General features: G+C 53.6%; 1 protein-coding gene across 5 annotated transcripts; it reads left to right on the top strand.

Moving 5' to 3' along the window:
* The first annotated feature begins 6,721 nt into the window (after positions 1-6,721).
* On the top strand, positions 6,722-23,247 carry CARD10 (caspase recruitment domain family member 10). Of its 5 annotated transcripts, none has more exons than XM_074826580.1 (21): positions 6,722-6,769; positions 8,658-8,876; positions 9,221-9,358; positions 9,694-10,019; positions 11,927-12,109; positions 12,448-12,603; positions 12,732-12,857; positions 13,020-13,214; positions 13,313-13,459; positions 14,230-14,345; positions 14,596-14,636; positions 15,340-15,460; positions 15,955-16,135; positions 16,948-17,071; positions 17,425-17,665; positions 17,954-18,023; positions 18,386-18,485; positions 18,964-19,122; positions 21,276-21,397; positions 22,032-22,147; positions 22,392-23,247. In XM_074826580.1, the coding sequence occupies exons 1-21, from the start codon at positions 6,763-6,765 to the stop codon at positions 22,594-22,596; spliced, it is 3,093 nt and encodes a 1,030-aa protein (XP_074682681.1). In that variant the 5' UTR covers positions 6,722-6,762; the 3' UTR covers positions 22,597-23,247. The 5 variants fall into 5 exon arrangements, with proteins under 5 accessions (XP_074682681.1, XP_074682680.1, XP_074682683.1 ...); XM_074826579.1 differs by having other exon boundaries at positions 11,927-12,121; XM_074826582.1 differs by lacking the exon at positions 14,596-14,636 and having other exon boundaries at positions 11,927-12,121; positions 15,392-15,460.
* Positions 23,248-27,277: the final 4,030 nt, after the last annotated feature.

Genomic DNA, 27,277 nt, shown 5'->3' with positions numbered 1-27,277 from the left:
AGGTTTGCTCTCCAGTCAAGGGGAAAAAAGGTCCTAGCCTGGTCCTGGCCTACTGAAACTCCAGCAAAGTCTCAGCGTGCTCCCTCTCTTGCAGTTGCATTGCCCTCTCTAGGGTAGTCAGGTATTCCTGGGGCTAGAAAACCACCAAGCTGGCTTCTGTTGCCCAAACCATGAACTGCAAGGCCAGCTGCACTGGTGAACCAGGATCTGTCCTCTGTCAGTTGCTGCTGGAGCTTTGATGGGTTGCAGGCTGAAAAGCCAACATGCCTTCCTACATACATTACCAACACGTGCCCTCAACGGTCCAACTATCGTAGCAGAAGGGAGTTTTTTGGGACTTATTTTATGTTGTCTGTTGCTTTATGGAGCAAATTTGCTGGTAGGTCTGAAACAGCAGCATCTTCTTTCCCTGACACATGAACCCTGTCCATTTCCCTGATATGGCACATGTGTAGTGTCATGGGTGCTATGGGACGGTATCACCCCCTCTTGCTTCTCCTCCATCAGCATCTGGCCAGTCTCAGCTTGACAGCAACTCTTAGGGACGCTGGCTGCCAAAGACCCTGGTGCATACTTGTGTACCAGCTCAGCAGAAGAGCCATACAGGACTTTGATCATCTCAGGGAGGAGAAAGATAGAAGTGATGTTTTCCATCTATGCTCCTTTCTTCCCTTCTGTCAAAGCTGCATGAGGGACTGGTGTATTTTTGAAGTGGGCTGAGCAGAGCTTCCAGCTAAGGAGCTGGTCTCTTAGTGGCAATTTATTCTTCTGAATTCAGACTGCTCACTGTCAGTTTGCTCATCTATATAATGGCATCTGAGCTGGTGTTGGTGATTCTTACTGTCTCGGTGTCTTCAACTTCAGCTGCCCTGCAATCACAAGGCAAGGTTTGCCTTCTGGTCTGTCTTTGCTCCCACCATAAGCTAGTGCTCATATGAGATGGTGGAAACATGCTTAGTCTGGGCAGCTGGCTAGATCTGGGCAGAGGACCACTGATGATCCCATAGTCCAGTGAAGTCTTCTTGGAGACGAAGATGTTTCTCGTCTAGGGAAATCTGACATTCCGCAAGGTTGGAGCTCTGCTGGAGGGGGAATAGGAGTGTTTTGTTTGTTCTGACTAGATGATAAAGAGGCTGGAAGGTTAGGATGGAAAGGGCCTCTCAATGACTGTTTGAGGAGGTCTAGGGAAGGACGTAGGTGAGATGGAGAGAAGAAGATAACTGGTACGTGTGGGAGTGCTGAGGAACAGCTGGCTGTTACAAAGCTATCTAGACATATTTATTTCTGTTCTGCACAGTCCCATCTTCCCTGTCTGACTTCTTCTAATCCAGATTGATGACCCTGCTCATTTAACCCATTTCCCTTCCTCTGGCTGCAGTCAGATACTTGTTTTATTCAGCCAGCCTGGATCTGTGGCAGACCTCATTCACTGTGACAGACCTTAGGCCCCAGGAAGCAGAAGTGGAACTCAGGGGAGGACAAATAGCCCATTTCCACCTGTTGCTAACAAGGCAGGTCTGGGATTGGTGAAAACATCTGAGTGACACTGAAACCAGCAGTATGAGACACGCCCAGAGTGACTGGAGCACTTGCGGGGTCCTGTAGGACCTCAGGCAAGTAACAGGGACTCAATTCAGAGGTATTTGCAGGATGCTAACTGGGCTCATCGTCATTCTCAAGCCCTTTTTTCCAGGATAGTGCTGAGGTCACATTGCGATTAACGCTTTGGATGTTGGTTTACATGCAAATCTACCCCAAAGTTATGTCCTGAGAGGTGGAAAACACTACCCACTTCATATTTCTGTTTGTCATCCCATTTTCAAAGGGGCTGTGTGCAGCACCCAGCGACAGCTGGTTGAGGTTGACGTGGTCACATTGACCTCTGGTGGCTGCAGCCTTAGCGTGCAAGGCAAGCACTAAGGAAAAGAGGGTGGGTTTGGTGAGCTGTTGCCTGCTGCAATTAAAATACAGTTGGGTTTGTTCCTTCCCTGGGCTCCATCCCCCAGCGCCTTGGCTCTTGGACAATCATTTCTTTTCTGCCTGAAACAGGTGTGATCCTCACCCTCTCTGTGTGTACATCTTCAGTCCATGTGGCTCTCCTTCCTTAGAATCAAATTCTGTTTGCACACACACCAGTAAGAAACAAAGGTGGATACTTTGTTGGAGAGCTGAATTCACTCCCAGTTTCTAAATAAAGTGGGTCATACCTGGGGAGAGCAGATACTGGTCCCCTGAATTCACTGTAACCTCTGTACCAGTGTTTGGACCCTTCTTATGCAGTGGAGGGCAGACTTTTAATAGTCCCCTTGCAAAATCTGATGCAGAAGCAGCCAACTAGAGAGGATTCAGAATGAGCAGCAAATGGGGCTCTTGGTTGGTGCATTTTCTGGAGAGAGAGGAAAAAAGCAAGCTGGGACCGATCCCACAGGGATAATGCTTTAAGAATAAGGCATCTGCAAGCAAGGTTGACGTGGGAGCCAAGCATGAGGAGATTTCCAGGCTCAGCCCTATGGAGGTGGAGCCCCTTTGCCAGGGACAGCTGAGCAGCTTTGGAGTGATGAAGCCCATTCCAGTGACTTGAATCCGGTCAGCCTACTCTAATTCAGGTCTTCCTTGCCACCCTGCACAACTCCTTGCCCTAATGAGGACAGAGATGTGTTGCCAATACCTTACCAAAAGGCTCCCACACACTTTTGCCTCATGTAGCTCCAGGCAATGGGTGTGTGTGTGAGGGGGAGGAAAGCTGGAGGAAATATTCGCTTGTTTTGCTATCTCCACACACAGATACATGCGTTTCCTTCCTGCTAGAAGGCCACTTGTCCCTTTTTTTGGGGGGGGACCTTGTTCCTCCTCCCCTTCTGCAGTCATCACCACCACCGTGAAGGGAACAAACCGCTGTCTGAGTGCTGGGGCAGTATTACATTTGCAATGAAAAGCGTCAGGGAGATGAGCAGGTAGTCAAAGTCCTTGCAAAGGTTGTTAATACAAACACTGAGTTTGATGAGTGTCATTAGGAAAATAAAACTGGGGTTTTTTTCCGTGTGTGTTAACTAATCCGTTGTGAATCAGCATATGAGCCTATTAGATCAGGCTGAAGTCGCTAATTCTGTTTCACAACCTCTTTTGTGTTTTCAGCATTTGTTCCACACAGGAACAAAAACTGTGGAGAGTTTTTTCACGACACCAGATTGTGTTGGGACAGCTATTGCAGGGTGGAAGTTATTATTAGAGGGGTTATTTCAAATTCTCTTCCTTGTCCTGAATAGGGAGACCACCCTGGACCTTAGCAAACCTCCCCCCTAGAACCTCACTGGAAGCTTTAGGTCTTTGCAAATCACTGGGCTGCAAGAAGAATAGTATATTTGACTGGATAAAAAAGGACCAAACAAGAAATATATTACTGAAGATATCCTGACCAGCTCACATTACAGACACCATGTGGGTAGGAAGTTTCAGGGCAGATTTGTAAAGATACTGCGCTTCCCAAAACACAGGGCAGGACTTTACAAAGCATCTAAGCTCACCATCTGTAACCACAGCTTGAACTTTATACTGACAGTGTTTTAGCCACATGATCTGGAATTTAATGAATTCCTTCCCTGCCTCAGACCTTCCTAAAGCTGTTTCCAGGAGGGGGCAAACGACGCAGTGCTGTGGCATACCCAGCCCTGCTCCACGCAGCACAGGCTCGCTCGCCTCTGAGGGATCCCACGGACCTCTTAGTGCTGTTTGTCGGAGCCACACTGCAAGGTCCTGCAGAAACCCAGCTGCCTGTCACGCTCTGTGGGCTATATGTGATAAGCCCTTCCTCTGGCAGTGGAAACAATGCGTGCTTCACCATTTGCTGGCTTGTCATAGATTTCCTGCGAGCCAGTGTGGCTTGGAAAGTTTTACCAGTGTGACTATTTTGGTTAGCATCTGAAAAAAAAAAAAAAAACAAACTCAACAAACACCCCAACACAAAAAACCCCACCCAAACACCCCAATGTCATTCCTAGTGTGAACTCAAGTGTGCCAGCACAAAAGTAGCTGCTACTGGTAAGGCTATCTTAGAAACGTCATACCTGGGTGTGACCACATGCAGTCTAGTGTGACCACACATCTGAGACAAATTGGGGTGTCTTGTACAACCGCAGCTTCCCTCTGACATGCGAGCTCTTCATCTCTGTGCCTCCAAACCCTGGCCAAAAACCAGGGATGGAACATATCCTTCCTCTCAGGAGCTGTCTGATCTGTCGTCCAGACCAGAGCCTTCAGGGGTGGTCTGCTTGATCCTGGCGAGCTCAGAGACCCTCCATGAAGGACAGTGGCTGATGGTGCTTGATGTGGGACCTGCTTTGTCTGATGTCTGCATGCTCTGAGTCACAAAGCGCTGCAGCCATTGCCCGTAGGGTCAGGGTGGGTGAAGGGAGAGGTTTCCTTGACATCAGCCTTGAGTTCGTCTCTCTCTGGGTGAATGAGAGAAACCAACCCTTGTTTTGGGGCTTCTATCATGACTGTGAAGATCTTATCTTCTATCACCACATAATAACCTGCTCAGGAAATCTTTTCCCTAGAGAGAGAGAGATATACCTGGGTTGTTTGCGAGAGAGTAACCAGCAGGCAAAAATTGTCATGGCTTGAGTCAGAACTGGTTCCCTGCAGGCAGCCTTGCTTGTACTTGCTTCTGATCACTCAACTGGATGCCTGTGGCTGAAGGTAAGGGCTGGAGACCAGAGCTGTGCCCCGCTGCTAGTGGTCCTGGTCAGCGTGCACCCTCTGGGGGGGGAGCTGTGCAGCACTGGGCTTGCAAGAGAGAGGAAAGGAACGGGGCAGCTGGAACCCCTCGAAGGGAGGGTGAGTCAGCAGCAAATTCATACGCTTGGGGTGTCAACCGGTGCCTGTTGGGACAGATGCCACGCGAGAGGAGGTGGTGTTTGCTGAAAGCCCTGCATCCGCGCGTGTGCCTGGTGTTTGCTCAATACCTGTGTATATTTTGCAACAAAAGGCTATGTATCTGTGTGATGCTCTGTGCATCACACAGATACAGACTCAATTCCCAGATGGTGGTTGTGCTTGATCTTGAAAGAAACACAGCAGCGACAGGGAAAGAGTCTTGCTAAAGCCTCCCTTCCCTCAAACCACCTTGCTGAAGCTGGTGCAGGAGCCCTGTGGGGACCAGATGCATCTGCCATTGGCCCTGGAGGAGAACAAATGAAGATGTTAATTTTGGGTGCAGCAGGAATCCTTGAGGGCAGGGGGCCCAGTTCATACCTCAGGATTGTTTCATACTCCCTCCACTTTGGTTTTGTCACTTGTCTGAGGGAGGAGAAAGGTTTCCACGCAGAGGTGGGTCTAGAAGATGCAGTGGTGGGATGCTGAGGGCATCTCCCTTTTGGGAACATGTTGGCAGGGGCAGGAGCAATGTAGGGCTCCTTCATGTTGTGTCCAGAGCCCTGGAGCACATCAGTACTCTGGGCTATCCTGTGGGCTGACCCTGAGGCTGGGAAGAATCAGGTGAACTTCCATGTCTTACGAGTTTGATATTGCATTGGGAATCTTTTGCACAGAGCCTGCACTGTCTATCCCGGCCACTGAGGTCTGAGGTTTCACATGGCTGAGAGTGATGAAATGAGAGTGAAATGGAGTTGCTAGAGAAAATGAAAAGCACCTTAGCCTTGGAGGGTGATTCATGTGATGTTGGGACAGAACCATGGTGTCCAATTCCATCTCTCCCAGACCTCTCCTATTCCCAGTGGTATTGCACAGATTTGGGCAATTGGGTATACAGCAGGCGTGGAGTTACCCTGTGCGGGCTCTTTGCAATGCTGTGTGGACACACGGATCCACTCCTGGGATTGCTGTGGCCACTTGAACCAGAGGAGGAGGAGGAGGAAGAAGGCTTCCCAGCATCTGCCCCTGGCCCAGGAGACTCAGTGTTTGGTCAGGCCGGCTGGTGCAAGCCCCTGCACGCCCTGGGGTACAGCTCAGTCACGCTGCCCTGGGGTGCCTCCCCGCCCGGCTCCACCCACAGACACGACTGAGGGCCAAAATTAAGCCTATGGGACCTCTTCTCAGCCGTGATCAGGCTTCTTTCAATCACCCCCATCTTCTCCTCTTTCTCGACCCCCCGGCTCCATCCAGAACCAGTCCCACACCCGCGGTGGCCAGGCTACCATTTCCGGGGACCCTGAACCAAAACCCTTCTCCTTATGCTCCTTCTCTCTGCGGACAGAGCTGGGGAGGCTGCACCCTGCCCGGAGAGACACCCCCCTCGCCGTGCCTGGGCGGGGCACCGGCTGGGCAGCCAAGCCGGGCACCCCCTTCCCCCGCCGGCCTGGCGGGAGGTGAAGTCGGGTGCGTTTCAGAAGAGAAGTCGCTGGCGAGCCACATCCTTCCGGAGAGCAGCTCCAGCCCGGGACTGGGGAGCGGGGCGGGGGGGTGCAGAAGGACGGGACAACACGCAGAGAAAAACCCTTCCCCGGCTCGCCCAGGTGAGGAGCAGCCGGAGGGTCTCAGACACGGGGAGGGCCCCCCCCCGCGCCGGTGAGTGCGACCGCCACCGCCGGGGGCGGGCGGGGCTGGGCTGGGCTCTGCATCGCCCAGGGGGCTGCCAGGTCCCTCCCAGCCGGCTGCAGGAGGGAGGGAGGGAGGGAGGGAGGGAGGGAAGGTGCAGCGGGGTGGGGAAAGCGCTTCAGACACACCTGCCGGGGCGGTGAGACGGGCGGCGGCGGCGGCGCGGAGCGGGGCGCGGAGCGGGGCGCAGCCCCCCCGGCGGCGGGGATGGCGGGTAAGGGGCGAGCCCCCGGCTGGGGAGAGCGGGGGACGGGCGCTTCTCCCCGGGCCTTACGGAGCCCTCGGGGGCGGCGTGGCCCCGCTGTGCCCCCTCTCCCGCGGAGGCTGTTGCGGCGCCCGTCGGCATCGCCTCGGGGTGGCCGGGGGCGTGGGTTTCGCACGGGCCCCGGCGGGGTGTGGGGGGCTTGTGTGTTTGCTCCTCTCTCCTCCTCTTTCCCAGCCAACTCCTCAGGGTGGGCCTCCGGCTCGCCATTCCTCGAGGAGCGCCTTCGGGCTGCCCCAAGGGGGAAGCGCTGCCTCCCCCCCGGCCCCCGGCCTGCAGGGGCCGCGGTGGACGGGAGGAGGGGTACCCCGGGCAGGAGGAGGGGGACGGCGAAGCTGGTCGCTGCTTGCACAGCCGGCTTGGGTTTCTTAGAGAAACACTTTGATTTAAAGGCATAAATCAGCTGCCGAGGAGCGGGGCTCAACACAGCGCAACTTCTGTGACCTGCTGTTGCGTCCGTCTTCTGCATACTTACGGCCCTGTGGCCAGCGAGCCTGTCCCACATGAGAGAGATCAGTTTCTGCAAGAAATGCAGTTTCTTTTCTTTATTCAACCTAGGACAATCCAGATCTGTATCGGTATTTAAGCTCCTAAGCCCTTTGGTGCTGGAAATCAGACATTTGAGTATCTTTTGTGGATTCAGCAATTCTCTCTTCTTGCTACCCTTCATCCAGTAGACCCTGAGCCTCCTATATTTTTACCTGGAGGATTAACTTCTGCACAGCTTTCTCAGCCGTCCTCCTTGCTGTGCTAGTTGGCTGTCTGAAATGGTTGATATTCTCACCACAAGAAAGAAAAAAAGAAAAAAAAAAAACACAAAGAAAAGAGAGTGGGAGATTTTCTTCCCTCTGCCTTTGTACAACATGAACCTCTACACTGCCCCCGGGGATGTTTGTGTGACTGGGGTAGGAAAGCTGGACTTGATACCAGCACCAGATCAGGAGGTAACGGTGCACACTGGGGAGGAGAGATGCCTTCTAGGTCTCAGAAGCTCTTTGCTGTGCTTTGCCTTGCCGGCTCAAAGGATTTGTGCTGGCCTGTGAAGCAGATTTTATTTCTCAAGTGAAAATCAATAACACTTGTTGAGTTGATACACAGCTGGCAAGAGAGCTCCTTGCACGTACCCGCTCCATCACAGCTTGTAGGACTTAATGGAGCAGGTTCACCACTGCTCTAAGGGTTTTCGGTCCATTGACTTCAGGGGGTCCCTCTTGCTTTATTTGGTTGACAGAGGGATTGCCTAGTTGCTATGTTCTTCCAGGGCTCCACATGGATGTGTGGAAGGTAGAAGATATGCTTTTGCGATTCTCCTTTGGCTCCAGTACCTGTAGCCAAGGTGCTCCATGGGATGGTGCCCTTGAGAACTTCAGTTTGGTCACTGATGCTTGGAGCATGCAGGGCACATGGATCCCCAGGGAAACACTCCTCTCCAACCCCAGTATGAGAGAATGTGTCCCAGACTGTGAAAACTCTTGCTCCTGAGAGTTTCCCATTCTCGGGGATGGGAAAAAGGGAGGATGTGTGATGGTCGGGGGGATTTAAGAGTGCTTCAGGGATGAAGAAGACATCTTCCCTAGACTTCCTACTGCATATGCTCCTAACTTCTTTATGCACCACTGCCTTCTGCCTCCTGCATATCTAAGGCCCTGAGTGAATGCTCAAGATCCTTCTGGACCAATTTGTATGTAAAATGGCTCCTGATGTATCTGAGTCCCATTTATAAGACTACCAAATCTTTTGCAGGATCATACCTCGGCTTGTTCTCCCATGCCTGCTCATGCCTTTTACTCTGTGCTCCTCCATCATTCCTGAGACCTTCTGGTTCCTTTTATCCTTCCAGCCCTGGAGAATGCCTCTCTCCAAGCCTGCAGCCTCTCGGAGCAGGAGGAGGAAGAGGACACCATTTGGGAAAAGATTGAGAGTGCGCGGCACCAGCTGACCCGCTCCCTGAACCCTGCGAAGCTCACCCCATACCTGCGCCAGTGCCGCGTGATAGATGAGCAGGATGAGGAAGAGGTGCTGAATTCATGCCGATTCCCTTGCAAAAGCAACCAGACAGGTGGGAGAAAGCACAGACTTGCACTTAGATGAGCCTGGTTTGTGGGGGACAACCTGGTGTGTGGTAGTGTGGCCTCTTGGTCCCTCCCACTGCAGTGCTATCCTGGCTTTGTTGTTCTCTGGAATGCTTTGCAGCCAGACCTCCATCTTGTCCTCTGTGGGCCTCCCCCTGGGTGCACACAGACGAGGGCAATGCTCCCACCCTGTTCCCTCCTCCAGCCATTCCCATTCTTGTGGATGGAAGCAGAACTGGTAGAGATGCTATTTCGTATCACGAAGCTGGTCTATGCTGTTTTCTCTCTGGTTTGCAGGGAATTCATCCTAGCTCTTTATCCTTTCTTCCAGGTTACCTGATGGACATCCTCCGGCGCCGTGGGAAGCGAGGCTACGAAGCCTTCCTGGAGTCTTTAGAGTTTTACTACCCAGAGCACTACACTCGGCTAACAGGGAGGGAGCCAGCCCAGCGCTGCTCTATGATCCTGGGTAGGGTCAGGTGCTCCTCCTCCTTTCAGCTGCTGCTTGCACGGGAAGGGCCAGAAATCTGTGCATGTGCGTGCATAAAGCACATAAAGTTCATGCTACCAGTGTGCAAGCAACCCTGGCAGCTCTGTGCTCTGGATCTGGCAGGGAGGGGGCCAAATGTCTGTGTGTAATGGACTGTGGTGCCGTAAGCCTGGGACAAGAAGGGCTGCAAACCCACAGGAGAGCTTGGCACCCCTTTGTTGGAAAACAGAGCGTTGGGCAAATCTGCAGGCTGGTTTTTTGTGGTTAACCCTGTCTCAGCAGCCAGAACCAGAATCTTCTTTGTCTCCCCCCAGATGAGGAGGGCCCTGAGGGACTAACTCAGTTTCTGATGATGGAGGTGAAGAAGGTGAGGGCTCAGCGGAAAGAGCACCTGCTGAAGGAACACCAGCTCCAGGTGAAAAACCAGGCATTGGAACAAGAGCAGGCCCGGCTGGAGCAGCAGCTGCAGGAGCTCCTGAAGGTGCAGGAGCGTTGCCAGCGGCTGAGAGAGGAGTGGGACACCAACAGCGTGGAGCTGCTGAGACTGAAGGATGAGAACTACATGATGGCCATGCGCTATGCACAGCTCTGCGAGGAGAAGAACATGGCTGTGCTGCGGAGCAGGGACCTGCAGCTGATGGTACAGCCCCAGGGAGTGGGAGGGTTGGTGGTGGGGATCTGATGGCTGAGAGGGATGCACACAGATGTCCCTGTGTGGTGGTCCCTGAGCGTGGAGGAACTGATGGCAGGCGGGATGTGCGTTGGGGTGCATGCCCCTGCTCTTGAGGGGGAATGTGCCCTGCAGAGCGGCCAAGTTGTGGGCACAGTGCAGGAGGCTGGCCACTGCCCTGGGGCAGCTGGAGATGTATCATCAGCTCCTGCCACAGCTGGAGATACATCACCTAGAGGAGCAAGAAGCAACTCCTCAGAGGAGCTGCCAGGGCAATGCCTTCCCTGGCATCTCTTGGCTTTCTCAGCCTGGCCATTGGCACCATGAGATGCCCTGTTTGCTCCTGCACGAGCTCGCTGTCCTGCGCTGCCTGCTCTGCTGTTGAGCGCCTGCACTGTGTCTGGGCAGCACAGGCATGCAGCAGGCAGCTGATTCGGTCAAGTTGTGTGTTTGTATTTACTTCTTCCCTGGGAAAGGGCTTGCATTTTCCTCTTTCTGGTGAGGATGGTGGCTGTGCAGCCACTCATACACAGGGCCCTGGTGTGTGTGCTGCCTGGAGCTGCCCAGCTCATAGGAGAGTTTTGGCCCAGACTCCGTACCCCCTGCCACTCCCCACCGCCTCCTCATCTCTCTCATGACGTTTAGGAGACTCATGCCCTGCATACCTGAAGGAATTTGTGACACTGCACTCTAGCTGCCAAGCTTTCACCTCCAGCAAACACGCACCCATTTCCTGCCTGGGCAAGGACAGCCTTACCTTGAACCTATTAATAACCCAGTTTTCTCAGTGCTCTGCTGCCTCCTGGCTTTCTCCCTACCAGTCTGGGCCTGGGCCTCTCACTCAGCCCAGCAGTTACCTTTCATTCCTCATTCTGGTCTGCCAGTGCCAGGATCCTCCCCTAACTTTTATCTGGTATTCTTGCCAGGGCCAGCTCCCCTGGGCCTCCTCTGAGCAGGGAGGTGAATTGCTTGTGGGTGACTGTGAGGTGAAGAAATCCCCCTGGAAGCAGGGTGGGCTACCAGGTCCCAGCCTGTCTTCCCCTCCTGACTCCAGGGTCCAGAAGTGACTGGTCCCTGAAGGTCATTCTAGGCTTTTTGTGCAGATTTCCAGAAGTAATCCAGTTCCCAAGTCCCCCCTTGGTGATTCTGGAAATGCTGCTTAGTGCTCAGTGGCTTTGATAGGTTTCCCCTGCCCTGTTTGTTCTCAAAGCCTTACCTGGCGGTGAAACTGCTTCTCTGATCAACCTCATCAGTCGCTACAGGGCTGTGAGGACCTCCCTTACTCTTAAAAGTAACTGACCTCCTCCCCTGTCTCCAGTGACATGTTGGTGGAGGAGTGTGAGAGCAGGCCAGGGTGTGATGATGCACCTGTGGCATCCTTCAGCCTCTGGCAGTTTAAGCCTCATATGCTTCCCAGGCCAGAGGTGGCCTCCCCTCACTGAATGGTCTCTGGTGGATTTTTCTGCTGCAACTTTGTTTCTCAGCTGTTCTAGGAGCTGGGAAGCCTTTGCCATACTCTGAGCTGCTGGCCCTGGCAGCACACCAGAGGTCCCTGGTCCACCCACAGACAGGGCCAGCTGCACTGGGGATGCCCCAGGTTGCAAGAAAGTTGTTGCACGGAGAGAGGATCCTGAGACTGAATGCGCTTACACAAGTGCCTCTTCCTCCTTTGCCCTGCAGGGAAAAGCTTTTGTGTGCAGCTGTGCTAACTTTGGCCCAATGGTAGGGGCCAAAATGTGCTTCTCGTGGTTGCCCAGTCCTTGCTTTGCTTGCCTCCAGACCCTTTTTCTGCTCAGCATCCTCTCTGCTTCACTCTCCTGCTAAAGCAGAGGTTCAGGGCCGTATGGGTCAGACTATGTTTCTTCCCTGGGTTGCAGGTGGACAAGCTGAAATGCAAAGTGACCAGCTTAGAGGAGGAGTGCAGCCTGCTGCGGAAACAGGTGTCTGCGCCGCCCCAGCGAGAGGCAGAGGAGCGGGGCCACCCTGATGCTGTGTCCGAGCTGTGGGCTGAGAACCAGCGGCTCACGGCATCACTGCAGGAGCTGCAGGGCATGTTGCAGGTACCTGGCAGGGTAGGCTCCAGGTCACCTCCTTTCCTGGGGCACCCCCAGTGCTGGTGACACAGGCACTGGAAAGATGGGGGAAATCACTGTCCTGGGCTGGCTGTCCCTTCCTCTGAGCCTATTGCTTAGCTGTGGTGGCTGCCATTGCTTCTGGGTAGTGATGGGTCCTTGTTTCCAGCTTTGTGACTCTTGGATGTGCTCACAAGTGTGACTTTGTGCCTTGGAGCACACAGCACATTAATGCAGGAGTGATGGTGGCAGTCTGCCTGTCACTGCCTTGGTCTAGTGCTCCCTTTGTACCTGTGGTGCAGTGACGGTACCCTCTCACCTCCTAGACACCTGGCGAGGGCCCAGTGCCAGGCTCTGAGCAGATCCTGCTGGACATCCTGGAGCATGACTGGAAGGAAGCTCAAGATGACCGGCAGGATCTCTGCCAGAAACTCAACTCCCTGCAGAATGAGCTACAGTGGGCCGAAGAGCTGAGGGATAAGGTATAGCATCCATCACTGTTCCTGTCCCCACACACTGAGCAGGGCCTGGAAGAGAGGGGAGGGGAGGGGCTGGGAAGCCACAGCAGTTGGTTCCAGGAGGGCTAATGCTTGCTGCTCGCTGTTGCCAGTACCTCCAGGAGGTGGAAGATCTGCAGCTGAAGTACCGGACGCTGCAGAAGGACTGTGATCTCTACAAGCATCGTATGAACACAGTGCTGTTGCAGCTGGAGGAAATCGAAAAAGAACGGGACCAGGTAAATTGCACTCCCTGCTGGCTCTCCACCTCCCAGCAGGACTAAGGCTTTTGTCTCTGCTCTGGATACCCGCTCCTTCCCCAGTGGATCTCCATCCATGACAGGGTGGGAGCTGGGGATTAGTTCTCTGCCTTTTCTCACTCTCAGCCTGGTTCCTTGCAGGCAATCCAGAGCCGCGATGGGGTGCAGCTACAACACTCCCAGAGCCTTATCGAGAAGGACCAGTACCGCAAACGCGTGCGGGCCCTGGAGGAGGAGCGGGACAAGCTCCTAAGCAAGCTGAGCCAGGCAGAAGGGCTGAACAGCACGCTGGAGGCACAGCTGCAGCGCTGCCAAGGCAGCCGCAGCCTGGGCAAGGTGAGGGTGGCTAGAAAGAAGGGGAAACAAAGAAGGCAGGGAGGTCAGGGCTGATTTCTGTGGGATGCAATGGGATAATGGAGTCTCTTCTCTCCCAGATGTGCAGCTCTTCCCACTCCCTCTGCTCCAACCTCAGTAGCACCTGGAGCCTTGTAGACAACCCTACCAGCTTTACAACTGGACTTGTGGATGCTCTGGGGGTTTCTGTTATCCCGTTCCCAGGGGATTCAGCGATTCAGAGCATGGTGAGCACTTTCCCATGAGAGGCTGACCCTCAGCTGAGGGCAGTGGGGACCCACGCTTCTCAGAAAGGGCACAGAGGCATTGCAGCAGGTTCACTGTGGGGCTGTGACTCAGTGGAAGACTGGGCATGGAGTGGTGTGTAAGGTGGGAGCAGATCCCAGGCACAAAGCTTTGCTCTCTGTCTCTGACAAACCAGCCAAGCTGCACCAAACTGTGTAGCACTCAGCTGGGTGGGAGAGAGGGGAAAGCGAAACTCTTTTTGTTCCATATGACACCCTAGAAATGAACGGCCTCATGTAACATGTTATCCTCCCCAAAAAGCTGTTTAATCTACACATGCTGGGAAAGAAATCCTGGATCTTTTGAATCCTGTAGCAGCATCATATTGTTTTCAAGGGAGTCAGGTTCTTTCTTTTGACTCTTTGAACTTTCATCCTAGAGCACCCTAAAATGGCCAGTCCCACAGATTACTCAAAGCTCTGGGTGTGTGGTGGCTAAAAGTGAGATATAAGGACAAGGTTGGATATTCCCTTCATCTGTTGCTACTTCCACAGCTTGTACATTGCAGAAAGATGGGGATGCAGTGTCATGCATCTCCATCTGTGTTCTTTTCTTGGGAAAACAAGGTGCCCCTGGGTGTTTGGAGGCATGTGGATGGTCCCTAAGGAGGCATGTGGTACCTGAAGAGCTGTTTGCAACCTGGTGTGAAGGGAGGGGAGAGGTGGTGCTGGGTGTTGGTGTTAGCAGGCATCTCTCTTTCACTCTGCCCAAGGAGGTGACTCCCGACAATGAGAAGGATATCAACCGTCTTTCCACCTTCCCCTTCCCCCCTTGCATCGGCTCCATCCTCCGTCGGCAGCGGGAAGATAGGTGCATGCCCTACAAAAGGTGATTGCTAGAGGCTGCTTGAGTCTGTGTCTCCTCTGTAGGGCTTGTGGGGGCCAGGGAGAACAGGCTGGCAGGGGAGGAGGGAACCTGGAGTGGGGACTGAGAGGGGGAAGGCTGGCTGGAAGCTGTGTGCTGGCTGGGGGTGTGCTTCTGGGGAGTGGGGAAAGGCTGAGGGGGTGGGGTTGATGAGAAGCAAACAGGCTTTGGAAAAGCTGCTGCCTTACAGGTCCTCTGTGTGTCTTCTTTGTAGCTTGTCCTGTGGCTCCTTTAGCAGCATTGAAGATGCAACAGGTACCAGGGTGGGGGCTTTCCCCAAAGGGCTTAGCTCAAAAGAAGTGGTGGCTGTGGGGAGAGGGGTTGGACAACTGACCCTCCCTCATGCCTTTAGTTTGTGCACCTCACTGCAAGGTCTCTGCACCCACAGCAGGGTGCTATGGACCCACATGTCCTCCTGTGCCTTGCCAGGCACAGCAGCTGGAGAAGCTGGCTTTTCCTCTGCAGAGCAGGTAGCTATTCATGGCAGCTCTGTTTAATTCATGGAGCTGAGTTGATGGAGAACTTGATGTGAATTTAGGGGAGTAGGTAACAGAAGAGAGAAATACCTTTGCCCTGGGGTGTTATTGAATATTCCCTTCATCTGCTACTACTTAAGTGATGTGTTGTAAATCTCCTGGAGTGGAGCTCTTGGTGCTGGCAGGTTCTGTGGTGGGTGTTGGTGGCTGATCTCCAGGCACATCCAGGTGGTCCTGGGTGCTGCTGCCTTCTGACTGAAATGCTGATGAAGGGAGCAAAGCTTTGCTTGTTCTCAGAAGACATGGAAAACCCTTTCTGGGAGGGTGACTGTTCAAAGCCTCCCTGCAGCCTCAGTTTCCTAGTGAGATGCTAGAAAATGCCCAGGAGGGCAAGGAGACCCATGCCGCCCTGAGAACCTGAGCTCCCTGCAGCGCTCGGAGAGGTGATGTGCCCCCTCTCTCCCTCTTGCTCTCTTTCCTAGGCAGTGGTTTTGCTAGCGCCTCGCTTGGGGCCTTCTCCTCTTCTTCCAGCAGCACCTACGCCAGGGTGAAGTCGGAGATCTGCTTATCCACGCTTCCCAGCCGTGAGGAGGTCACCCGGAGGTGACTGCTGCTCTCTGAGCTAGGCACTCTGAGGCAGCTGCTTGGAGGGAGATTTTGTGGTGCTGGGGAACCATGCTTGGGAGACCCTTCCTTTCTGCCTCCCCGCCTTGCGGGCTCTTTCTCGCTAGTGGGAGAAGAGAGAAATGAAGATCCCATAGTCCTTGCTTCCTAGCAGGACTCCAGTTTTTTTGTGCTGTCCCATTTGTTATGGCAGGGGTGGGGATGTTGCCTGGGGCTGGACACACATTTATCTAGGTGGGGACAGGACTGTGGGAGCCCAGCTTGGCTTCAGTGTTGGGGCTGGTGGGATGGAAGGGGCTGTGGGGATTTGTAAGCTCTATGTGTATGCCCTGGTGATGGCTGTGAATCATGAGCTCTGTACTGCAGTGCTCAGTATAATAAACACCCTGTAGCTGGATACAAGGCGTGGGGGGACTGGTTCTTAGAAAAGGCAGAAAACTTCAGTTGCTGGATTTGGCGTTTCTCCTTGCCAGGTCACTGGTGGTACAGCTCACTAGCATGGCTCACCCCAGCAACCCCTCACCCCAGGAGAAGAGGCTTGGAGCAGACATCTCCATCCTTGGAGGGAACAGGACAGGGATTTACGTCCAGTGGGTCAAGCCAGGCTCACGAGTCGAGGATGCGGGACTCAGGGAGGGGTGCCGGCTCATTGAGGTGAGTCTGGGAATGGGCTCACTTTGTGGGTTTGCAGGGCACGTGGAATGATGCAAGGAGTGTGGAGTGATCTCCAGTGCAAGCTGACCTCTACCCAGCTTGAAGTCCACTTCCATTTCTCTTGTTTCTCAGGACCGTTTGCTGCCTAGAGCTTTATGCAGCACAAACATCCATCCATGTCTCATGGCACTTGCATGTACCTATGCATGTAAAAATGCTGAAACCTTCTGAAACACTTCCTTCAGCTGTGGGAGGGGAGAAACAAAAAGGAGTAACACAATTAAGATGGCAGTATGGCTATGTGTTCCTGGAGTTGTCTGTCACCTTGTAGTATTTCAGAGCAGTTTGCATCCTGCATCCTGCACATGCCCGTTGCAAAGCAATCAATTCTAGAGCAAGATTTCTCAGGCCTTCATGACCCTCCTGAGCTATAGAGAATAATTGCTCTGAAGAAAGCTCCTAGAGGGAGGGAAGGACATTTGTTTTGACAAGAATGACACCACTTGAAATACAGCTACACTACTTGAATTAAAATCCCACCTGTAATTGAAAATAAACCAGCCCTCCCGCCCCCACTCTCACACGTGTTCATGCACACACATTTGCTTTCAGAGCAGCCCTGCATCTGGACTGGGTGGTGGCTGGCAGCAGGTATTTCAGAGGCAGACTTGAGGATGACTTGTCCTTGGGTAGAGCTTTCCCTGGGCCTGCCTTGCTCTGTAACATCTCTTGTGTAACCCTGATGGGTGAGAGAGCTGGGGGGGAGTCTGCTCTTCCAGCCCTTAGGTCTAACAGCATTGAGTCCTTGCTAGCTGAGGGTGCCGTCGCTGAAGGAAGAGGTCCTTTCCCTGGAGAACTGCACGCAGGAGGTTGCCTACCTCAGCCTGTTGCATTGGGATGAGCCCTCTAATCTCATCTTTCAGCAGGACCTGGAAGGTAAGGCCCTGGCAGCTGGGTCTCCTTTGAGCCTGAGCTCTCTGCCTCCCTTTCCAGACCCTCCACCCAGCCCTGGAGGTAAATGTCAGTTATTCTCTCTCCTCTCCTGTTTGGTCCTAGGCCACCATGTCTGACACAGGGGTTGGCTGTAGCTCCAGTAGCTTTCCCTGTCTGATGTGACTTGTGCATCCTCTGAGTTACAGGATGGAGGTACAGACCTTCTGTCTGTTTGCCTCCTCTGCACCCCTGACCCCAATCCGTAGCATCACAGCTGTGCTGGGGACCTGGCTATCTTATCGGTGACAGTTGTCTCCCGTGTCCTTGCCTGTGGTGACCTATATCTTCTGCTCCAGGATACCAGCCTCTGCGGGAAGCTCTGGAAGAAGGGAAGAAGTTTTCTGGAGACTCGTTCTACGTACGCACCAACCTGACCCTCCTGGAGCCGTCAGACCCATATGCACTGTGTGTCAAGTGTCGGGAGATCCTCCATGTCACGGACACCATGCACAAAGGGCGGCTGGAGTGGTATTGCTCCCGTGTCGATCCCTTGACCATGCGGGACCTGGACAAGGGGACAGTGCCCAACTACAGCAGGTAAAGGAGGAGGAGGAAGGCAGAGCGTACCCCATTTATCTGTGGTGAGCATTGCCTAGGAGTCCCGAGGGGTACAGACTGGCCTCTTGATAGTGTGGGCTGCCCAAACCTTGTATAGGGAACCAGTGTGGTAGTGTTTGGGTGCCCTTGAGAGACTGGGAGGTTGAGTGAGGGCTTTGATATGCCTGTGCTTCAGCAGGTCTGTGGGGTTTGGTGAAGGGGATCACAGCAGGCTACGGTCCCTGAGGGCTCCAGAGTTGCTTGAGTGCAAACTCTTTGTCTTTTCAGGGCTCACCAGCTTTTGAAGATCCAGGAGAAGGGTCAGATGCCTGGGCAGCAGAAGGGCCACAGAAATAATGTAAGCCAAAGAAGCCAGCAGTGAGAGCTCTGTGTGTGTGTGCCTATGGCCACCCTACCACCTTGGCACGCAATCTGCCCCACTCTGTTGGTAAACCAACTCATATAGAGGTGTCAGCTGGGTTAGCAAGCAGAGCAGGGGCTTATAGCCCAGGCAGTGTTACTGCTCTGTGGCTGCTTTCCTACCCCCTCTCCACTTCCAAGACTGAGCCTGATGGGCCCATGGACCCAGTCCCATGCTTTTTGTATGTGTGCTCCATCCCGTTTGCCAGTGAGTGTTTGCAGCTCTGTGTGTGTGTGTGAGAGAGAGAGAGAGGGAAATGGTCTATGCTCTCAGCCTTACTGCCATCACTTTCTCCTCAGCTAAAGAAACGGGCCTTGGACCAACTGCGCCTGGTGAAATCCAAACCGCAGAGGAGCCCACAGGAGCCCCCTCAGCAGCTGTGGCTGGACCCCTGCTCAGGTTAGCTGTTACCCCTGCGCCTGCCCCATCATCCTTGGAGACCCAGTCGTCCCCTGTGGGCACTGAAGGGGCATTGTCATCTGGGATGCCTCAGTCTCTCTGCCCAGGATCCCTCTTATAACTCTGCTAACAGGATTTTGGGAAGCCTTGCATATTTAAAGCCCCTGCTACTTTTCCCTAGTTTTCTGGGGCTTTCCATTGCTTCTGTGGTTCTTGGGGTCATCTAACTTTTTGTGGAGAATAAACTGGTGTGTAACTCAAGGGAGTCCCAGGAAATGGGCAAGGGGGGGCTACAGCCAGGGTATCTGCCCATAACCAGGGTTAGGATCTCTCCTGGGACATAGGATGGTTGGTAGGCACCTCCATGAGTCAGGATGAGAGGATGGTACAGGAAGAATGCGATGGTCTGTGGGCCGCTAACAGGCTGGTCTCCCATGTTCTCACCTTTGTCTTTCTCTTCTTCATTCCTGTCTTCCAGACTTGGACATGAACCTGAAGCCTTACAGCCTGGTGCGTCCTGTGGTGGTCAGAACACCCCGTCCTGTGGTGCTGTCACCTAACTGCATTGCACCGCGGCTCATCAGGAACCTTCTGGACTTGCCCACTTCTCGCCTGGACTTCCACGTGTGCCCAGCAGGTAGGCAGCAATGAGTGGCTGAGATGTCCAGGGCTGTTTTAGGAGCCTGGGGCTGAGTGAGGTGAAGTACACAAGTCTCCTACTTCTGAGGGCTGCTTTCCCATTTTACTTTCTGCCACTTCTTAGCCATACAGTGGGAAGCTAAGATGTTGCTCAAATAGGTCTCTTCTGTGGAGGCCTTGGTCAGCCCAGTTCAGGGAAGAGGTGCTTTTAGTCTTCGAAGTATGTGATGTGGTCTCATGGGACTCTTGGAAAGCACATGAGGTGTCTCTTCAGTGGCTAAGTGTGGGGGTCTCTCAGTCTTCCCAGACAATACCTGTTGACAGGTCACCTCTTTGGGCTGAGTGCAAGATGTTCCCTCCTGTTTTCAACTATGTCCTATCCCTTTGGCCCACAGGGAAGCCAACCCTCCCTTCTGGTCTCCTGGGGCATGGGGATCCTCTCTCTTTCCTTGAGTGGGTGGTGGTGGCATTGCCTTTCTTGTCTGTGTGACTGTTCCCAGAGATGAAGCCCCTGGCTGAGGTGGGATCTGCAGGTTGACTTCATACCAGCTCTTCTTCCACAGGAATGAGAGGATCCAGCCTTAGTGCTGTTGTCCCCTTCCTTCTGCCAGCAGTGTGAGGCTGACACACTGGTGCAGAGGCTGCTGGGGAAAGGGCTTTTCTCCCATAGGGAATTTTTGCAGAGGACTACTTCTTCTTTCCTTCTTCCTCCTTCCTTCTCCATCTCTCTCCTTTCCCCATGTTTAGTGTTTTCCCTTTGCCAACTGTGGGACTGAAAAATGAGTCAGTATATTTTTTGGAGGGTGGTGATGGAGGTAGTGAAAAATCTCTGGTTTGCTGAAGAAGGATGGCTCTGCAAATTTTGACCACTGGGCTTCTCACCTGAGTGACTTGGCCATATATCCTGTTGTACTGAGCCCTCTGCAGGGTCCCCCTCACATTGCATGGGGGCATGCTTTGAAGCCATTACTGTGGCTGGGAATTTACACCGAGGGCAAAAACTCCGTGCTCCCCTGTCAGTTTTGCCTGTTGTGAGGGAAGGAAGGTGATCTGGGAGCCCCGAGCCATTTCTCTTTTCTTCACTGCCTGTGTTTTCCTTTGGAAAACTCCCCAGCCAGTGCAAAGTTAGTGTAAGACAGCTGATCTTCCACAGGAGCCTGCTCCTTCTAAAGGAGACAGATGGCTTTGCAGGATCCAGCTCTACCTGGAAAGTACCTGCCACCAGACAGAGGCAGCAGAGGATGCCCAGGCAGCCTGGGGCTTAGGAGAGCTGGAATGTGCTCTGGACCCAGTTCCAAACATGCCTTCTCCTAAATACATAATTTCTGTCTTAGGGGTGCAAAGCTCCTAAAACCCTTCCTTGTTAGGTTCTCTGTTCATGTTTCAGTGGCAGTGTGTGTAGCTGTCTAGGGCAGCATGGTCAGCACCCGCTTCAGCCATGCTGGCCTGCAGAGCCTGTGGCTCCCAAGTGAGGTCTCTGTGTGTGTGCATTGTGTCATCTGCTGTTGGGAGTTACCGGGGGTACCTGCCATCTCTGCCCCCAGTTCTCTGTCTCAGTGTCACCTCTCTGCTGCTGTCCTGCCTGGCATTGGCTCGGCTGCTGGGTGTTGTCCTCCCACCTTCGAGCAGGGGGAGATGGCTCAGGCTGCCACCAACAAAAGGAGGTTCAACTTGCCCCCATCTTCCTCCCACTCTCCCACACCAAGATGAATGCTCCTCTTGCTTCCCCAGCCCTACTGGAGCCATCCATAAGCCCATGCAGCTCACAGACCCCACAGAAAACCTACCTGGCAAAATAAAGGGATTATTTTTCTGCCATACTCTCTTAAGGAAGGGGTGGTACAGTGTGGCAATGGGGAAGCGGGGAATAATGTCTATGAGCTGGCTTAGGCTGCTGCGGTACTACAACACAAGTGCTGCTCTTGCCCTGGAAGGTGTCTTTGGCTGTGATATCTTGCTTGTTCTGTATGCAGAAAGCTGCAGGAGATCCATGCCAACGTGTAATGTTGTATAATTAGACTCGCTCTCCAGAATCCATAAACACTGAACTTGATAAGCATCAGCACAGCAGCAAATGTGCAGTATCTGAGGTAGAAAGTACATGCAAGAGGGAAAAGGGGCTGACGTCTCCCTTTTTATCTTGGTTCACAGAGAAGCTGGCAGAAGGGGATCCCAGTGCACCCCATGCTCAGGAGCACCCCGTGTCTAGAACTGTCCCTCAGGACAGGAAGGAGAGTGGGCGAATCCGCATGATCCGGGAGGCGATGGAGAAGGTGCTGAGCTGTTTGGTGTGGGGAGCAAGGGCCAGGATGGAGCACCCTGTTCAGATTGGAGGACAGGAGGGGACAGCTGAGTGGGCAAAGAGGGAGGGTGATGTGGGGATAGAGAAGGAGCTGCTTGCTTGGGCTCTGTGTAATTTGGAGAGTGTTTTAGGTGCTGTGGGGTTGTGGAGCAGCAGATACGAACTTTTCTCTGAGTGTCTGTTGGGCTCAGGTGAAAGAAATGGCAACTGGGGATTTGTGAGGGAGGCAGTGGGAAGTGCCATACACAGAAGTGACCTCGCTGCTCTCACATTCTTCATTTTCACCAAAGTGGCAACAGCTCTGCTGAAGGCAGACAGAGAAATGTGGGGCTGTGGGTGACAGTGATGACAAAGGGGATGTGAAGATGGGCTGTGGCTGAGCAAGGGGTCTGGTGGGCTCTTGGGTTGGTTCGGCATTGATGGAGTGGGTGACCCTGCTCTTTAATTCTCCTCTTGCCACTGTCTATAAATCCCACATTTAATGGAATTACTATTGGAAAAGCAATGATATTTCACAGTATGGGGTTTGATTTAATATAACTGTCATGGGCTGGGGTTATTTTTTCTCCATTTAAATCAGTAAATCTATTCAATTTCCCTTCCAGAATAAACACTGTCTGCTAGAGCTGGGAGTTCACAGTGTGAGGGATCTAATTAAAAGTGAAATATACCCCATCGTTATCCATGTCGAGGTCACTGAGAAGAATGTTAGAGGACTCAGGTAAGAAAAGACAGAGTGGCATGGATGAAGGGTATTGCAGGAGGAGAGAGAAGCCCTTTTCTCTGTTCAGAGGGAGAGACGAGGATCGGCGTGAGAGCACTTGCTGTGTGTGTTGGGGTTCGCCGCTGTGAGGGAAAAAAGGGCAGGAAAATCAGCTTTTTGTACATGTGAGGGAGTTCCTGGGTGTTTTTGCCACCCCATCTCTCTATGCCAAGGGTAACGCTCATTGCCATGTTTTTCCCAGGAGCTTGCTGGGAAAGGCGGGCCAGCGGTACTCGGAGGTGCTGAAGGTGTGCCGTGGTGCAGAGCAGGCTCTGAACACTCTACCGTGCTCCTGGGCCTGCGTGGAGCCCCATGCCTGGAGCCACACTGAGGAGCTGCCCAAGGTAGTTCGGGGATACATCTTCCAGGAGCAAACCCGCCCACTGTGGATCGAGGAGGGCGACTGAGCTCAGGATAGCGGAGTGAGCTCTGCCAGCTACTGTCCTCAAGAGATGTTCTCGGAGGTCACTGTCTCCCCAAACTCCTCCAGGTAGTGTGTCCTTCTTCCCTGAGGGAATGCCAGCAGCAAAGGCCTGCAAGAGTAGCCTTTCTGGTCCCCTTGAGGCCACCAAGAGCCAGGGAGTAACATGTGCTGCCTCCCCCATCTGAGCTTTCTGTATTTTATTGGAGAGACATCTTCCACCACTGTGGTGGAAACACCCTTGCGGGCTGTTCCCCATCACCTTGGGCTGCCCTTGTCTCTGGTGTGTGGTCAGAGTGCCAGATGGGGAATGTAGGAGAACTGTGTGGCATCAGACCGTGTAGGAGCATATTTCACCCACATTTGAAGCTTTTCTCCCACTCCCCTGCCCTGGGGCACTGTGTGCTCCAGGTCCCCTCTTCCCCTATCTACCTCGCCTCCGGCCCTATGGTGCAGGGAGCATGGCTTGTGTGCCAGTGCTCCACCACAGCTAGAGTGACACTAAGCTTGTAACAAACCCTCTTTTATAGGAGCTGTACTCTTTATTGCTTGTAAATTATTAATGGAGCCTTTTATTGGCAAACCACGTATAAAGGAGAATTAAATACCACTCATAATGGGAATGGGTGGCAGACTATGGGCTTGTGTGTTACTGGGAAGATTTGGCTGATGCACAATGGGGTATTTTTCTCCTCCTTTAGCTGAGGCCCAACTGCCCAGCCCTCCAGGGGAAGGAGGGAGCACTGCTTTTGCTGTTGTAGGGCAGCAAGAGGTGTGGGGAGAGGACAGGGTGAGTGTGCCACAGACCAAGCCCCCTCCCATTTCTACTTGCCCCCTGTTTTTCAGTCCCTTGCCTCTCCCCAGTGCTGTTGTTGGCCAGGTTGCTCTAGGAAAGCCAGGGAAAAGCTCACTTGATGTGTCTGGCTGAGGTGGCTAGAGCTTTGCATCTCTCCGTGCCCTGGTTTTCGTGGTTTATTGTGAAGTGACAAGCCAGCTACCTCATCCTCCTGGGGGCAACAGTGAGATTGAGTCCAGCTACACTGCCAGGAGCGTGGGGGCCGTGTCCCTCTAATGGGGGCTGTTCTCACCCTGACATGTGGCCGAGTGTGGGTTCAGACTGTGGCAGAGGGAAGATGGAGGGTTTGGGTAGAGGCAGCTGTGCTCACCCAGCCTAGCACGGTCCTGATACCTAACCAGTCTCTCTTACCAGTCCTGCTATGGGAAAGGCGTGCCAAGATACCCATGCCAGGGAGAGGTGATGGTGGTAGATGCATCTTTCCTGGGGCATGCAACAGGAAAACAGGAGTCTGTGACAGGGGAGCATGAGGCCAGGCACAGGGCTGAGCCCACTGATCCTGAGGTCAGTGGGGGAGAAGATGGGCAACCAGCACCACAGTCAAGTCCTCTATGTGTCCTCACCCCTGTGATTAGGGCACTGCTAGTGCCATGCACTTTTGAAGCTCTGAGCAGAGATTAACTTCATGGGTCCCCTGTGAGGTGTTATTTCAGGCTCTAAACCAGTTGCCTATGTCTTTCATGAGGACAAGAGTGAAGGGAGGAGGAAAGAAAATGAAAGGATTTTAACCTGCAGTCACTAAAATGTAGAGCAAAGTCCCAGCTCTGCCCTGGAGAAATGCAGCTCTCCTCCCAGGGAAGGGGGAACTGGTGTAACACATGGCTCCAGATGAAAGCTCCCAAATGATATCCACTCCAGGGGATGCAGCCTGAGCATCCAGGCACAGTCAGCCCCCTGGGAGGGTGCTTGCCCTGCAGGCAAACAAAGTGGGACTCTTGTTGAGCTGATGAAAAGACAAGTCCCAAAGCAAGCTCTCATCCGCCCTGGCATGGATTTGGAGATTAGAGTTTGCATCTTTGAAGGGAAAAAAGTAGTGCTTGAGTACTCAGGGAAAACACTCTGTGTGAGGCACTCTGATTCAGGGCTTGACAACTCCTGCCCCTGCTGGCACTGGGAACCATCCCCAGCCCTATGGCCTAGTCTGAGGTGATTAAGGGCAAGCCCCCCCATTTTGGGTAGTCAGGCTTTGCTCCCAGCTTAGTGCTTGCTAGGCCCCCCAAATAAACAGATGCCCCCCAGCACCTCCCTGGGCCATCAAGTGTTATCAGCTGGAGGGAAAGGAAGGCAAAAGAAGGTTGCTGGGAGGCAGGTTGGCACTGTCCATCTCTCCAAGCAGCAGGCAGCACTGCCTCACCTGCTCCCAGGCTGCTTCCAGGCCCTCTCTTTATCCGCCTTGTCTGCACTGAGGCTTTCAAAATCCAGCTTCAACTCTTTCTGGACACGTGTGAGAAGTGGAGCAGAGGGCTCCAAGGCAAACATAAATGACCTCCCTGCTGCCCTGCATTCCACAGCCCACCTTCTTTGTACCTCTGAGGGGGTGGCTGCCTGCTCCGAGGAATGAGTCATGGATTAGGTAACCCAGCAGAATGCAATTAGCAGCCCTGGACACCAATTATCAGCTGTAACAGCCTTGTGCAAGCCCCTGTTACGAGTCACCAAGAGCAAGATTACTCCCTCCAGGGACAGGATCGACAAGACAGCTTGTGTGTCGCTCTGGGAAGTCACCAGCCCTTTCCATGCAGACCCCCTGCCCCAGCAGAGTGTCAGCAGTATGGGGTCTCTGTCCCATGCAACCCCCACAGAGATGGGTCAGCCAGCCCCACCCCAGGACAGGATTGGGCACCGAATGGCCCCCCATCCCTGGCACCGAGAAGAAAGAGGTGTCTCACAGCACAAGAAGCAGGCTGTGCTCACCTCTAGCATCAAGCGTGTTCTGATTTGTACATAGTTGGGTCTGACCTGTTCTACAGCACCATACTTTGTACAAGGTGGCTTTGAGTCGTATTTGTATGTCTTTCTGGGGACATCACTAAGGATCCTCTGCCTGCGTCCCCCTTTCCATCCCAGATGATCTCCTAGGCCAGGGCTGGGAGCTGCTGCAGGATGCCTGGGAGTCATGGAAGCTTCCTTTACAGCTGCCTGGGACTGCTGGCATGTGGCTGAAGCACTCGGAGAGGTTAATTTCTGGCTCAGGAGCAGTGGCTAGCCATAGGAGCAATCCCAGCATTTAGCACAGAGGCAGTGGGTCAGTCACACCAGCTTCACAACCCTGCAATAATGTAAGGCCTGAAGGTCAATGACTCCCCCCCTGCCCCAAATCAGTGTAAGAAAACATTGTTACTCAAAGCAATCTAAAAATAAAACCTGCAGGAACTCTCCAAAGGGATATGGGAGATGCTCTGGAGATGTGTTTGCTTCAGGGGAAGGCTAGAAGTCCTGGAGACTTGGAGAAATACATGGGAGGAGGGGGGAAAAGTGGATTCAGTGGTTTCTTCCTTATAAAAGAAAAAAGTTGTAGCCAGGGACAGGGCAGGGATGAAAGTGTGTGTTCGAGGCCTGGGGAAACCAAGCACACAGGGTTTTAGCCCTGCAGGGACGTCTTCCCTGTGTGCCTGGAAAGTGTTTGTGTCTGGACACATGGTGAGAGTGTGGAACAGAGGGACCCTGATCCTTGCCCTGTCCCCCTTTTCTAAGGTCCCCCCATCTGGCATATGCACAGGGGGGCCCTATGCCACATGGAGCCATGTTCGCCCGCACATTTCCCCTGGGTCCTCATCTTATTACTTTTTATTTTTTTGGTATGCTGAGATTGAATGCCCACAGCTTGCAGCTCCCTGAGGAGGTGCTCTGATTTCAGCAGCTTATGTAGAGCACTGCCATCCTGCTGTCCCCATGCTCGCTGCACAGGGAGGCTGGGGTGGGGGTGCAGGTATCATCCCCCTCCTGGGCCGGTTACCTCTCTGTACGCCCCAGCTGCTCTGTAAAGTGGTGGTAGCGTGAAGGGCACCTTCATGGTCATCTACCCCATATCCAGCTGAACCCACAACAGTGTGCACCATTCTGTGGTGCTGAACCCAAATTTCCTATCTGTGGCGGTCTTTGTCTTGAGAGGGGCTGTCATGCCTTTTGAGGGTCTCTGATTTCCCTGTTCCTGGGGAGACCCTTCTCCATGCTGGACTTGCTCATATGCTCAGCATGTTCTGTGTCATGGCCCCAGACTGCCCCCCTGGCCTCGTCAGCCTTGTTGGCAGCCGGAGGGCTGCGTGACACAGGCCATGCCCAAAGGTGGGTGGTGGTGGAGGGGAAGAAGCTGGAGGTGCCATTTTGCAGCTGTGCCTGTGGGACTGGGAGGGAGAGGGACACCCCCCCCTTCCTTGCCCTGGGAAGTGGAAAAGGAAACATTGTTTTGGACAGCACAAGAGCCACGAGGGACAAGTTGCTGAGCTCAGCCCTGCTGCAGAGGGCAAGGACCTGGGTGGGTTATAAACTCAGCGGTGATGCTGAGCCACAGACATTGAAAGGAAGGTGACAGGCCCTTCCTTGCACTCTCTGGTGTTAGTGTACCTGTTCCTGTGGGTGTCACTGGCTCTGCAGCCACATGGGCAGTAGACTGCCCTTGGGCATCCCCACTGGGGATGCGAGATGGGGTGCGGGGGGTGCATGGCTGGAGGCAGGAAAGGGCCCTTCAAGAGTAGAGAGGGTCTGGGTCATGGTTTGGGGAGATGGGTGTCAGAAGTGGGCGTCATACCCTAGTTTGAGACTCTGGGGCATATGCGGGGGGCAGCAGGGGACACACAGTCCTGCTTTGGGG

This window comes from Strix aluco, chromosome 5 (genome assembly GCF_031877795.1).
Source record: "Strix aluco isolate bStrAlu1 chromosome 5, bStrAlu1.hap1, whole genome shotgun sequence".
Lineage (NCBI taxonomy): Eukaryota > Metazoa > Chordata > Aves > Strigiformes > Strigidae > Strix > Strix aluco.
This window is presented reverse-complemented; position numbering and strand designations above follow the sequence as displayed.

Coding starts and splice junctions, on each gene's coding strand:
- CARD10 (XM_074826579.1), top strand. Junction 13,215..13,312: donor GCAGCCGCAGCCTGGGCAAG/GTGAGGGTGGCT, acceptor CTTCTCTCCCAG/ATGTGCAGCTCTTCCCACTC. Junction 18,486..18,963: donor GTGGCTGGACCCCTGCTCAG/GTTAGCTGTTAC, acceptor CCTGTCTTCCAG/ACTTGGACATGAACCTGAAG.